This window comes from Heterocephalus glaber, unplaced genomic scaffold, assembly GCF_053883595.1.
Source record: "Heterocephalus glaber isolate CG9 unplaced genomic scaffold, H.glaber_assembly_v1.0 deba00001472, whole genome shotgun sequence".
NCBI lineage: Eukaryota > Metazoa > Chordata > Mammalia > Rodentia > Bathyergidae > Heterocephalus > Heterocephalus glaber.
This window is the reverse complement of record NW_028258315.1, coordinates 92,974,880-92,988,497: the sequence shown is the minus strand read 5'-3', so window position 1 is coordinate 92,988,497 and position 13,618 is coordinate 92,974,880. Positions and strand designations below refer to the sequence as shown.

The 13,618-nt window shown below is 56.6% G+C and overlaps 1 protein-coding gene across 2 annotated transcripts; it reads left to right on the top strand.

The window, feature by feature from the left end:
• Positions 1-10: 10 nt before the first annotated feature.
• LOC147826490 (uncharacterized) lies at positions 11-3,431 on the top strand. 2 transcript variants are annotated; one of them, XM_087181599.1, is made up of 4 exons: positions 11-1,079; positions 2,285-2,370; positions 2,602-2,695; positions 3,102-3,431. In XM_087181599.1, exons 1-4 carry the CDS (start codon positions 1,065-1,067, stop codon positions 3,429-3,431), a joined length of 525 nt encoding a protein of 174 aa, XP_087037725.1. In that variant the 5' UTR covers positions 11-1,064. The 2 variants fall into 2 exon arrangements, with proteins under 2 accessions (XP_087037725.1, XP_087037724.1); XM_087181598.1 differs by having other exon boundaries at positions 11-1,907.
• The last annotated feature ends 10,187 nt before the right edge of the window (positions 3,432-13,618 follow it).

Below are 13,618 nucleotides of genomic sequence, written 5' to 3'. Positions count from 1 at the left end.
GCGAAATGGGCTGCGGGTTTGGACGGGGGGTGGGTGGCAGCATGGGCGCACCGTGAGGCCGCTGGAGCGGAGCTGCGTGTCTCGGGGACCCTTGGGGGAAGTCCTCGGTCCCCAGGTTCCGGGCCAGATGGCCCGACACCGGGAGAAGCAGGGGTCGCGACGCCGAGACCATTGTTCAACCAGCTGCTTGGAGGACAGCGGCGGCCAGGGCCGCGAGGTGGAGGCAGGGCAGGGCTGGGACCCAGCGGCGTGGGGACCCGGAGCCAGCCGGGCCTGGGGTGGGCGCCCCGGGAAGCCCGGGGCTCAGGAGCAGGCGAGCAAGGGGAAGCCCGCAGATGGACGGGAGGAGGCGCTAGGTCCCTCGGAGGCTCTAGGATTCCATGGGCACGGGGCCCTCCGAGCTGCCTGCCCTGCCGAGTAGGGACGGGCTGACACCCAAGCCCCAGGGCGATCTGCTCAGGTGGCTGTGTTGGGCCCATGTGACTTCCGGGGCCCCTCTGCGCGGCCCTCAGAGGGGAGAGGCGTCTGTGGCTCTGCGGTGAGCCCCAGCGGAGACCGAGGTCGCAGTGGAGAGGGATCCGGGGCTGAGACCCGACAGGCTGCTGAGTCCCAGGCAGGGTCCGGAGCAGAGTGCTCAGGCCTCAGCCTCCAGAGCACGGCTAGGGCCGCGGGTGTCCCGGGAAGAAGCCCCCAGCCCACCAGTGGGGGCTCCATCCCCAATCCCCAGGACAGGCGGGACTTCCAGGGTGCCAGCGCAGTGAGGAGGAGGACGCTGGAGTGCGGGCCCCTGACAGGCCGCGCTGGGTGGGCACACGGCTGGGGAAGTCCAAGGAGAGAGCTGACCGCCCAGCCCCACATCCCGCTCCCGGTGCACCGAGAGCAGCCTGCAGACACTCTCCGAGCCCACGCCAGTGCTGTTTAATCCTTTGGAAAACACTTGGCCAGAAACCTGCCCCAGAAAGAGAGCGGCAGGAGATTTCCACTGTGGCCATGAACACTTTTGCCTGCTTGGGAACTCGTCTTTACAACAAACAAGAATACCTTATAAAATTTAAAGGGCACCAATGCGGATTTCTAAGGTGAGTTCACTGCCAGCGGCAGGGCAAGACAGAGAGTCCTGGGCAGCAGCCACTGTCCTAAAATGCCACGGCCTTGGGTGTGTGAGCAGACACTTGGCAGGCTAGGCACAGTGCACGGGGCTGTGAGGAAGTCAGAGAGGGAGCAGGGAGGGGGCAGGACTTGGTGCCCTGCCAGCTCCCCTCTTCGGGCCACATTTGCTGCTGACAGTCAGCCTGCACTCGGAAACTCCCACTTCTTTGCTGGCAAAGGCAGAGGAGGAGGGGCTGGAGTTTATGTCCCCTCTGATGTCCCTTTGCCAAGGATGGATCTGACTTGGGGATGTGAAAGCCTGGTGAAAACCACAGGTGAAATTTACACTCCAGAGGCCGGGCTGGGTCTGGTCTGGCCGACGCTGGACTCTGCCTGAGATGTCCCTCAGCTCAGCTGCCTCCCCCTCTGTTATAGCTGTGTCTAGACGCCCGAGCCCAAAAGCTTCATTCGGTCATAGGTGGGCCTTTTTCAGAGGTGGCTGGATCTGGAGTGAGTGATGCTGGGATTAAGGGTGTGTGATTGCTAAATTAGTCCACGGATTGGTTTGGCACAGTTCTGGGTAGGATTAGGGGTGCCCCACCCTGGGTGTGAGTAGTACCCAGCCTAAGATGGGGTATCCCGGATAAAATGTAAGGGACAGGAAGAGGGCTAGTGTGTCACTCGTGGCCTGTGGCTTGCTGCTTGCTGCCTTCTGCCTGCCCAGCTTTGCCATAGATGAACTGCTTCTCCTCTGCGATGCCCCTCTGTCATCCCACCCTGCATGGAGCCAGCCAGTTATGGGCCGAAACCTCTACAAAGTATGAGTTGAAATAAACCTTTCCTCCTTTAACTTTGGATGTGGGGTATTTTGTCTCAGCAACGAGAAAAGTAACTAAGATGCCTTCCCTCGCTGTTCCTTCTCTCCACTACCGGTAATCCAGGACCGGTTCTAATAAATCACCTCCATGAGAACCCTCACCCCAAAGTGTCTGGGGGCTCGCCAGGCATGCCCAGGGGGTGGCACTGAGCCAGGCTAAGAGAGGAGCCCTTCCATCTGGGGGACTGGCTCTCCCACAGGAGCAGGGTGCTGAGTGAGGCACTGCCTGCTGTCCCCCGCTGTCCACATACAACAGGTGGACACGGCCACGGGGCCGGCAGACACTACAGTCAGGCCACTCCTCCCTCCTACCCCCAGCAGGTGCAGGGTTCCGTGGAAACCACCCAGTGGCCATCATGGTGCTTCTACCACCAAGGAGATGGCAGTCCGAGCCAGCCACGTGGGTAAGTGCCGAGAACACGGCAAACAGACCACCAGCTAGCTCAGGGCTGGGGCAGGGCAGGAGTCTAAGTGTCAGAACACGTTGCACTGCCAGGCGAGTCCCTCCAAAAACGCAGGCCCAGCAAGGACCCCAAGCAAGAGCAGCAGTGGCTGCAGGCTGCAGGCCCCGCCACGGCCCTGAGCGGGAGGCACCCGATGGAGCCACATCCACAGCGAGTCCTTGGCCTGTGCAGGAGTCGGCGGGCGGAGCAGAGGGAAGGACATGCCAGGCCTGGGACAGCAGGAAAGAGCCTGGAGGGGCAGAGGTGGCCACAGGACTGGGCACAGGTGAGCACATGGAGGCCTCCCGGACTGGGCCTGGGGCAGGCAGATGGGCTGTGCATTTCGTGTGAGCTCCTGGCTGTTGGCTGGGGAGCGAGTGGAAGCAGGCAGACCGGTGAGGAGCTCTGTATCATCCAGGACGGACGTGGAGCCCTGGACCAGGAGGGGCCTTAATTATGGATGGGAAAAGGGGCGGCGGGGAATCCCTGGAAGATTCAGAAGGTAAAGTGGGTGAGACTTGGGGCCGATTTCTCATAGAAATTCTACAAGCTAGTCATGGCGCCGGATTCGGGACTGCTCGATCCCTGCGGGGTGCGCCCACCCCACCGCCATAGCGAGCGAGCCTGGGGCGACCGCCCCCAACCCCGCTGGCAGGCCCTGTAATTCCGCTAATTCCGCTCCTCGCCAGCAGGTGGCAGCCAAGCTAAAGGGAGGGGCGCTGTGGGGACCACGTGCTGAGCGGGCAGGCCGCTGTCTGGCCCGGGGACCGGGATTTAGCCCTGACCAGAGGATAACGGCGCTCGGCGCCACCCTGCGGTGGACAGCAAGAGGCCAAGGTGGCCCGGGTCGCCATGGAGACAGGGCCGCCTTCCGGCCGTGCCCGGGCCCTGACCCCCGAGCCGACTCGCGCCTGTCGGGCCACCCCCGGGACCCCCAGCAGATGTGTGCGCCGCCCCACCAGCCATTTCCCCCGGGAATTGTAATTATGGAGCGGCAGCCAGGGTCGGATCGGCGGGGTTGACTCGCAGCAGCGCTACTGCTCCGGCTGAACTGCCAGGTCAGCCACTGCCCTTGCAACCCTGCGAGCTGTCTTCTTGCTGCCGGAAGGGAGGGGCTGTGCCCAAGCCAGGAGTGCCCAGGGAGAAAAGCAGTCGCCCCCCCGCCACGCGCGAGGCAGGGCTGGCCCGGAAGCAGGGCCACGGGAGGTGGAGGAACACAGCAACCACCGTAACACAGAATGAGTCGTCGTACAAGGCATCGAGGCTCGGTCACGGGAGCTGATGACTCACTGCTAAATAAACGGCGTCTTAGACTACTCCATTGAATCATTTAATCATTCCTTCTTCCACCAGCACCCGCTGAGCAACTACAGTGTGCCAAGCACTGCTCTAGACCCAGGAGGTAAACTGAGGAACCAAACCGGACCAGGTCCCAGTCTTTGTGGAGCTGCCATTCCAGGCAGAGACAATAAACAGAAATGATATCATTGCAGTCTCTAAGTGCTATGAAAAAATAATGAACAGGGGAGCTGAGAGGCTACTTTGTACAGAGGGTTGGAGAAGGCTTCTCTGATGAGCTGATGACTGACCCTGAAGAATAAAAAAGAAAGAAGCACACAAAGGTCAAAGGTGAGACAGGCATTTGAGCTTCGAGAACAGCAAGTGAAAAGGCCCTGGGGTGAAGAGGGAGGTGCTATAATCCCAGAACTTCCTGTCGGAGAGGGGAGTTGGAAATGAGGTTCTTGAGGGAAGCGAGGCTTGATAGATCCACCTCATGGACCTGGGAGGATTTTGTGGCGACCACTGGAAAAGACCTCCATCTATGGTTCCCAGCCATGTGCTAGGGGACAGGGATGGCAGCAAGCTCCCCCACCCCAACTCTTGGAGAGGGTGCTGTGCTCAGTGAGCCTGTTATCTGGGACTCACCAGTGGGCAGACGGTTTGTCATCAGTCGTTCCTGCAGCCTGGTAACAGCAGCACCTCGCTGAGCAGAATCACTGTTTCCCGCTGCCCTGCTCAGGCAGAACACAAATTTCTCCGCATTTCATGCTCACCGCACCGCAGGCAGCCAAGGTCAGCCCCTCGCCATCAAGTGCAGGATCATAAACAAGTGACACGATCCAGTTCATGCTGTAAAGGGACATCAGCCACACAGACCTTACCGCCTTCAGCCCTGTGCAGACAAATGATTATATTCACACACACACACACAGGCAGATGAGGAGATGGAGTGAGATCAAATCACGTCCCCGACACAGCTGTGAGGGGCAGAGCTACAACCCCAGTCCAGGTAGTTGAAGTCTTCATCTCCGCCCGGCTGGCATCGAGGACAAGGGCGGGCCCGCAGATAAGGAGGCGGTGACCCCAGGGTGCTCTAAGAACTTGGCCTGAGGCCTGGAGTCCAGCCTCCAGACACTGTGCTGGCCCCCACTCAGCTGCCTGCTGCCCTGCTGAACAGAGGAGTCTGCTCCAAGTTTCTGCTCCCAGCCAGCCCTGGGCCCTGAGTGTCTTCAAAGGGGGCCCCGCTCAACGCTGAGGTCCCCAACAAGCCGCCCGAGCCCTGCATCCACGGCCTGGGCAGCCTGCGTCCTCTGGCCGTGACTGCTGAGTGCTGCCCAACAGGCCAAGCCAGAGGTCACCTGCTATACCTGAGCTGCAGAAGGGAAGGGGGCTGGCCCTTCAGGCGAGCCCCGAGCGCCCACCCTGGAGCTTCCACCAGTGCTGCCTGTGGTCTCTCCCCCAGTGCCCAGCCCAGATTTGCCTCTGGAGACCTGGCTGGGGAGCGGGACAAAGCCTGTGTCTGATCTCTCCGTGTCTGGAACAGAGTGGGGTGGCCCGATCTCCCTGGCTCCCTGGCCTTAAACATCTGAATCTCCCCTTCCCTGAAGGGCACCCCTCACCCTGCCCCAGGGCAGTGTCCGGCCCAGGAGGATGAAGGGAAAGATAAAATATAATAAGCATACTAATCTGGCTGACATACTAATCTTGCCTCAGGCAAGTAGTTCAAGCTTTCTGTACCTCATTTCCTCATCCGTACACTAGGAACAATGTCAGTGACCACTGAAGAGAACCAAATGAATAAGTGCCAGGTACAGGGCAGCTGCGTGTCCACTCTGGTGGTTATCAGTTATAGTCACATCATCACCACTTGTCTCTCAGTCTGGGCCCTGAGCTGGGGTGCAGACGGCTCCGCCAGGGACCAGTCAGTGTCCTCGGGCAGGGTGAGGAGGCAACTGGCAAACAGCCACTTCCTGGGCTGGTCTGGGTGAGGTGGGAGCTGCTCTCCAGGCTGCTGCACTTGCTCGCTGCCCATGGCTTTGTGGCCCCAGGGGTACAGCCCGGACCACCCCAGCACAGCTGCCACCTCCTACTACAATGGAGGCCTGAAGCCCTCTGCTCCTGAAAGATGGACCTGAAACCCAGCTCCCGGGAGGCTCAGGAGGAGAGGCCTGTGTAGTGCCCCGTGCCTGCCTGACGCCCAAGGGGCCCTGATAAACCACGAGCTCTGAACCCCAGCCACCTATTCCTGTAGGATGAGGGGACTCGGGCTCCGAGGTGAGAAGTGAACAGCAAAAAGATGGGGCGGAGCAGGTATCACGGGTGCGAGCCAGACTTTAGGCCCTGACATTACACAGTGAGGCCGTGAGTCCTGAAGCAGCCCTGGATCCAGGAAAAGCTGTGGACCTCTGACACCAGCTGAAGGCTCACAGGGTCTGGGCACCTGTCCTCCACCCCCAGGGTAAGGGACAGACTCCAGCTCTCAAGGGTCGCCCCTCCCCAAGTCAGCCCACCAGGCTGTGGCGGGGATTCTACCCTTGAAAGGGCTGATACTAAAAAGCGTGTTCATTGACCCTCGGATACTCCAGAGAAAATGCTGCTGATAACAGCTTTACCCAACCGTCCCAACCTTCAAACAGCCTTAGAAGCCGACAGTGTTGTTACCAAAGACCAGAGGTATGAACGGGTTAGGACTCCAGGTGGAGCTGAGCAGTGGAGCTGAAATTTGAGGCAGGCAGAGGAAAGAGTCTGGCCTTGGGCCCCGAAAACCCTCACCAGGCACAGGGTTCAAGTGCCACCTGTCACCCGTGAGGGCCACTTGCTTGACCTTTCTGAGCCTTGGTTTCCCCCTCTGGTCGATGAAGTGGCCATCGGACCTCCCACAGGCAGGTGGCTGTGGTGCCTGGTGCCCGGAGAGTGTTGGAGGGTCCTGCTGCTGGAGGTGCCAGCCTCTCCTGTGCCCCTACGAGCTCAGTCCCTTGTCCTTCTCCCAGATGTTTCTCCAAAGCCCACACCTCTCAGATTTTTCACAGCCCGGGATGAGTCCTGTTTGCCACACCACTCGCCTGGTAGCATTCGTCTTCATTAAAGGAAAGTTTCTTTGACGGAAACAAAGGGGAACAAAAACACGGGCGATCTGCTGAATCTGATGGATGGTCTTAAAGATGGCGTCCACCCTGACCGAGCAGAAGGGTGCATGGCTGGCCGCACCCGCAGCTCCCCAGGCGGTCATCCTCGGCAAAGCGTGGCTCTGCCCCGCACCTCGACCCCCCAGCCCAGCCCAGCTCAAGGGCACACGAGGACCTCGCCAGGAGGCCCCACAGCCTGTGCCAGCCCCTTGCTCAGCTCTGCCCGCCGGCCAGGCCGCCTCTGAGAGGCACAGGCCACGCATCCCGCTCCTGGGTGCTGGGGGACCACGGCCGGCTCCTGGGGGGCTCCCGAGAGTCCTGGGACGAGCAGCTGGCCAGGATGGAAAACTCAGCACCAGTCACGAATTAGGGGAGCGGAGTTGAGAAAGGAAGACAGAAGCGAGCTGCCCCAGAGAGAGGGCAGGGGCTCTGGCAGAGACGCCCGAGAGCCTTTTGTCCTGGTTTCTTTCATTCGGATTAGGGTCCACTCCTCCTAGGTGGATCTGGCTGGCTCCCTGGGCTGTCTTTGGCCGGAGCCCAGGCCACAAGACCCTAACCAGGCACCATGGCCTCCGTGCACACGCCCTTCGGTGGGCCGGGACCTCCTTCTGCCTTGTCAGGGCCTTTTTCTGGGATTTATAGGTTGGTTAGGAGAAGCCTTGAGAAAAGGCAGCTTAGGCACCGCCGCCAGCTGGAGCCCGCAGATCTGGGTCTCGTGGCTGACAGTGCCGCGGTCCCACCGAATCCAAACAGCTGAGGGAGGAAGCCAGCGGCCGGCCGGGAGCAGCCCTCGCGTTCCGGAAACCCCAGGCTCTTTCTGCAGAGACTGCGTCCCTGTCCACACCCTCCCCGACCCGTCGGCTGTTGCCTGGGCGGACTCGAGCAGTCAAGTACAGTGAAGCTGGGCAATCGTGGCAGAAGGAGGATTCCATCCCTGCGAGTGTGTCCGCCCTCATGAACAAGCGATGAGAAGGCTGATCAATCCGTTGCGGCAGTCACAGGCCTACTGCACGGACACAGAATATCTTCAGGAAAGCCACGCAGTCCTCGCAATGGCCAGGATCCACCAGCTCCTCCTGTGGACTGCGATGCGGAAGCGAAAAGAGCTAACACCCTGCAGGACCAAGTGAACGGAGATGACCGGAGGAGTGATCTTAACCCAGAGGAGTTTTCCTTTCGCGTCTGCAACATGGGATGGCATCGTTTCCACGAGCTTCTAGAAATTTCACTTGCAAACTTGGTTTTGTTTCCTGTGTTATCGCCATTCCTACGGACAGTATGCTTCAGTAAATGACTATGTTAAAAAATATATAGACACGGGGCTTTTTTGATTGTCCTAAACTTAAACGTTCCACTCATTCTGTTTGTAACTAGGATCATTAATTTTGTGGTGATTTCTGGCCCGATTAAAAGAAATCTGAGATTTCTGCATTTTAACATTTTAGTTTTGATAGATTTAAAAAAAATTTTCATAAGGTATTTATAAAGTTATTTGGGATTATCTGGGTCTGTATGAAAGAAAATGAGAACCACAATTGTATTTACGTTTGCCTTCCAGTTTATTTGTGGGTGGCAGTTTCCTCTAGTTCTGGACTGTGGCAGCTCTTAGAATATTAGACAAATTATAGGTGAAATCTGTATCACTTGTTACAGTTGGTTTATATGGCTATAATAAGACGAGAGAAGTGAAATGGTTGTTTACTGATTTTTTATTCCCATTAAAATGTCTAGTGTTAACACTTTAAACAAACATGGGTATCAGTATGGTAGATGATTAATAGGCCATGATGTAACATTTGCAAGTCACTGTACACTAGGCTTACAAGGTTCATGAAAAAGGGAAAAGTTCATGCTTTCTGCCTTTGCCAGGTAGACTCTGTTCAGTAATAATTTAAGCTATAATTTATTTGTAAATGAGTGCCTCTGTGGAAGCTTCTTTTCTAACATTTCCCGGTTAAAATGAAACTATCTTACGTCTGGATTGGACCCTATAGGATCACTGACATTTGAATGCCTATTTACGTAGTCACAAAATTCGAGTCTTGTTATCCTTATGACTTTAACAATTTTTAAATGATGTCTTGGTTTATTCCAAGGGAAAATGAGGAAAATAAGAAACAATGAAGAATCTTTTTCTTACCCCTTAACCTCATTCCTGTTTGTTAAAGGGGTGGACTAGGGTGGGAAAGAGCATTAATATAAGTGAGATTTCAAAGTGTATAAAAAAGGAAGAGGGTTCATTGTTATGCTCAGTTTGGAAAAAAAGTGAATACAAATGGCATTTTTAAATGACTGCATGACCCATGTGGTTTTAGAATTTTTCCCGAGCAAATGATTACAGTTCATTTATGGGGGCTAGAAGATATTTTCCTATCGATGTAAGAATTTCCCCCATAGGTCAGTCTAGCATTTCATTGTACAGCATAAATCTGAGAAATTATTTCTGTGAATTCAATAAACTTAACTATATCATTATAAAAAAAAAAAAAGAAAAGGTAGCTCAGAGTTAGTGATTAAGTCAATGTGGGTATGTCTAATAAGTAATATAGTGACCCTAGAGTACAAATGCACATGTATATGAGAATAACGAGTGCATTGTACAGTATGGTATATCAGAGAATTCTGTAACTTAGTCTATAAAATGCATACATATATACACACACACGAGTTTTCTTTTAAGTTAGGCAGCTGCCCTGTCTCCACTGCATTTTACTGGAGGGACAGTTAGCTCAGTTTCCAGCCTCCGGCTTCCTCCATGCTTTGCTTGTCAGCTCTTCCTCCGATTAATCTCTTCATTCTTCATTTCTTCAATAGCTATAAATTCTTATGCCATTTGTGCTATCTAGTGCCTCTCTATATCTGGTTTTTCTCTTTCTACCTTTGTCCTTTTAATCACTCCTAGAGGAATTCCTCTAGTAAAGTCTTAACTCCTTTAGTCAGGGTTACAGTAAGATTTTCCAAGTGAGGCCCTAACTCTCTTCTTCCCTGCCTAGAGACCTTATCCTACCTGAGGACAGAGGAACATCTGTCAGGGGCCCATGGGGAGTGAGGAGAGGGAGCCCCAAAAGGCAGAGCCCCTTCCTGCCCAGCTGCCTCCTGACTGAGCCCACCCTCCCCACCCCCTCTGCCTTGGCCTTTGCTCTGTTACCTGACCAGGTGTGCCCTGACTTCAGCCACCTGGCAGTTGTCATCACAACCACCCACCACTCGTGACTGTGCGTGGATCCCTGCTCCCTGCGTGGGCAGACACGGGTGAGGGGGCAGGGGATGAAGAGGAGTTAGAGAGCCCAGGCCTGGGGCCACCTCAGGCCACTCTGCACATCCCCATGTGGCCCTCCGCCTTCCCGATGGGAGCTGGGCCCTCCACCTGCTTCATCTTGCATAAACCTCACGAGGGAGTTATTCTTCCCAGCACCATTTCCAGTCAGGACGCAGGCCTGGAGCTCACCCACAGGAAGTGGTAGGGCCGGGGTTGGCAGGGCCCAGCCAGGAAGCATTTGCTCAGGGAGCCAGGCCTCTTCCGTTCTTAACTGAGGTCCTCCCCAGCACCCGGCCTCATTAAGCAGAAGCAGAAGCCGAGCCCATGCTTGGAGTTGGGGCTGGGTCACAGGGACCCAGAACCCACTGGCTGGGTGAGGCCCGAGCCTCAGTTTCCCTATTTACAAAGTGGAGCTAAAAATAGACCTTTCTTTGGTGTTGTTGGCGTGAGAATTAAATGAGGAGAAAATGCTTCCAGTGTCCCTCCCCAGTGGCCCTCAGTTTCCCCATCTGGGAACTGAAGGGTCAGATTAAATAATTCCCAGGGCCCTGAACCCTGGTATAGATGACAAACTCCAGTGACTTTTGGAGGAGGAAAGGTGCCTCTCTGGACATGTCAGCTGGAATCCAGAGGTAAGGCTCCGGGCACTGACCTCGTGTGTGGGCGTGTGTGGCACTAGGACTCAAACACGGGGCTGAGCTGCCTCGGAGCTACATCCCCAGCCTTTTCTGTATTTTTCATTTCAAGACAGGGTCTCACTAAGTGTCCCGGGCAGGCTTGAACTTGTGATCCTACAGCAAAAGTGCTGGGGGGGGGGGGGGGCTTTGTTCTTATCAAGACGCAGTGCAAAATGAAAACCTTGTTCAGAAAGGACTAACGACCAGAAGAGGCATTGAAGACAGGCAGAGTGGCCTTAGGAGGCAGGGAAACGGTATAGTTTTCTTGTCCCTGAAGGCTTCCCAATGGGGCTGGCATTCTCTGACCCTGGCCTTCTTTAAACCGGGTCCAGGAGTTACACGTCCAGGGCTGCATTAAACAGATGTACGGGTTGGGCACAGCACAAACGCAACCATTGGATGGACTAGCGGGCCTAGAGACCCAGCCAGCCTCTGCCGATGGAGGCTGTGCCAGGCACTGGCTTCATTTGCCCAGAGGCGGGACGGCTGCTTTGTGACTCCGGATTCAATCCTGAACTGCCCGGTAATCACCTCTGCTGGGACTAAGACTTCTGCCCATGCTGATGGCTGGAGCCCCAGCTTGGGAGGGGAAGAAACAGAAGGAGAAAGATGGCAGCTCGGCGGACGCTTCCTCCAGGAAGCCTTCCCCGACTGATCTCACCTGTCCTGCGGGGTGGGGATCTAGGTGATGGGGGTGGGGAGCTGGACTCAGAGCCGAATTTGCACCACCAGGCCCTCGGTGCTGCTGAATTTGGGCTGGTCCCAGGCCATGGGGAGGAAGGGACCCTGAGCTGGAAGGGGTCCAGTTCCCCAGGACCGCAGGGGCCCGCCACTGTCCCGACTCCCAGGCCCAGGGCCAATCCTTGGTCCTCTCGAAGCTCTGAGGCCTCCCTGATGAGCAGCCGTGGCTGTGGGCTCAGCTGGGTCCGTGCTTCATCCTTGAGAGGGGCCCTGAGTCTGCCTGTTGGTTTACCACTGTCCTCGGTGCCTAGCACACAGTGGGTGCTCAAGAAAACGAAAGGGAGAGAGGGTGGCTGATTTTCCAGCAGTGGCTCGAGGTGAGGTAGAAGGCCAAGATCCTGGGGCAGAGGTCCGGCAGATTCTGGGGCCAAGGGCTGGGTCCCAGCCCCTTCCCTGCCCTCCAGGGGCTCCAAGCCTGAGGGGCAAATTCCTGCCTTCCAAGCCCTGCCTGTACCGGCTTCCTCAAGCCCAGCCCAGACTCAGAGAGGCTGCTGAAGATCACACAGCCAGATCCAGGCCTGAAGCGCAGTACATCCGTACCCTCATCCACTCGCTTTCTGAGCATCAGGATGGAAGCCTTTCACCTCAGGCTAGAATAAATCTCCGGTGCCCTGGGGAGTTAATGATCACCGGGATCCTCCCTAAGAGGGACCTTAAAGTTCAGAAGAATTTAATTTCTCTCTGAAAGAGCTAGGAGGTGTGGCAGGAGGGGCCAGATCAAATGCAGGCTTTCCTGCAGGCAGAAACCCAAAATCACAGCCCCTCAGGGCCCAGGATCGGCTTTCAGAACAGTGTGTCTCCTGAACCCACATGAACAAGGCCTTTGTTCAGGGGAGATCACATCTGGGAAGGGAGGTGGGGTGTGGCCTGGGACTTTCTTTCATCAGCTAAAAATTAGGCCGACTTAGACTGAAGCTGGAAGAGCCTGGCTTGGTCTTAGCGGCCCATTGTTCCTCAAGAACTTGGGGATGGGGCCCAAGGCATCTCCAGAGCCATGTCTGCCATTGCAGGGCTTTTCTTGACCCACTTGAGCTCTTGGGAACGGTTTGGATCACGCAGGAGAGCCTGACGTGAAACATGTTCACAGAGTCCTGGCAGGGGACCTGCAGGCCTCGAGGTGCCAGCCTTTGAGAGGGGCTCGTGGGGCCTCCGTGACCGCTGTGTCATGAAACGTCAGGTCCCTGGGGCTGCCGTAGCAGATGACCAGCAACTGGGTGGCCCACAGTGCTGGGGACCAGGCGCCAAAGTCAAGCCTGCGCAGGGCCATGCTCTCCCTGCAGGCTGGGGGATCTGTTCCATGCCCCTTCTCTCGGCTCCTGGCTCCAGTCTTTGTCCCCAGACTTGTGCCACATTTTCCCGCCTGTCTATGCCTCCTTCTCAGAAAGGCACCTGTCAGTTTAGGATCCACCTTGCAAAGTCCCTGTTTCCACAGGAGGTCAAACGCGCAGGTACTAGAGAGGAAGACTTCAGCCAATTCAACCCCAAACAGTGATCCCGCCTGTGGCCATCTGGACTGGGCAGGCGCATCTCTCAGGCACCGGAAGTTGTACGTCACTCCAGCTGAGCCCTGTCTGTCCTCCACCGGCTGCCCTGGAGGCCTGAGTTCCCCTAACTCCGGCCCAGCTACAGGGAACCCTGAGGTATCCCCACGGCGCTATACACCAGAGCCTGCAGGGCCACGTGAGATTTTGAGGGACCATCCAGAGTTCCCACAAGGAGATGCCAGGACAAGCTACTTGATTCGGAATCTGATCCTCTGTCCTCCTGGGCGAAACCCTCCTCTCGCTGCTGCAGCCACACTAGACCCCTCAAGTGTTTCCAACTCGTCAAGCTCCTTCCCTCCTCTGCTGCCCCTGCACCTGCTCGCTGTCCAGGTCTTCTGGTGTGGGCCCTTGGGTCTCAGCCCAAGGAGAGGCCACCCCTTCCCAGCCTGAGGAGCCCTGTGTGGTCTCTGGACTCATTGCCTCTGAGGTCAGCTTCTCTGCTGATTTCCCACTCACGGGAGCAGTGCTTGCTAGGGCCCTGCCCACCTTGGCCCTGCTGTCAGTGTGGCCCAGCCAGGCCTGCTCGAAGGCCCTCAGCATCACTGGGAGCCCAGTTCCAGGTGATCCCGAGGCTCAGCAGTT

What these genes read in the sequence shown, in the direction of transcription:
- LOC147826490 (XM_087181598.1), top strand. Translation starts at nt 1,887, where the DNA reads ATGGGCCGAAACCTCTACAAA. An exon ending in TGGGCCGAAACCTCTACAAA is followed by an intron (nt 1,908 to 2,284) that starts GTATGAGTTGAA and finishes TCCTACCCCCAG; the next exon opens with CAGGTGCAGGGTTCCGTGGA. An exon ending in AGTCCGAGCCAGCCACGTGG is followed by an intron (nt 2,371 to 2,601) that starts GTAAGTGCCGAG and finishes TGGCCTGTGCAG; the next exon opens with GAGTCGGCGGGCGGAGCAGA.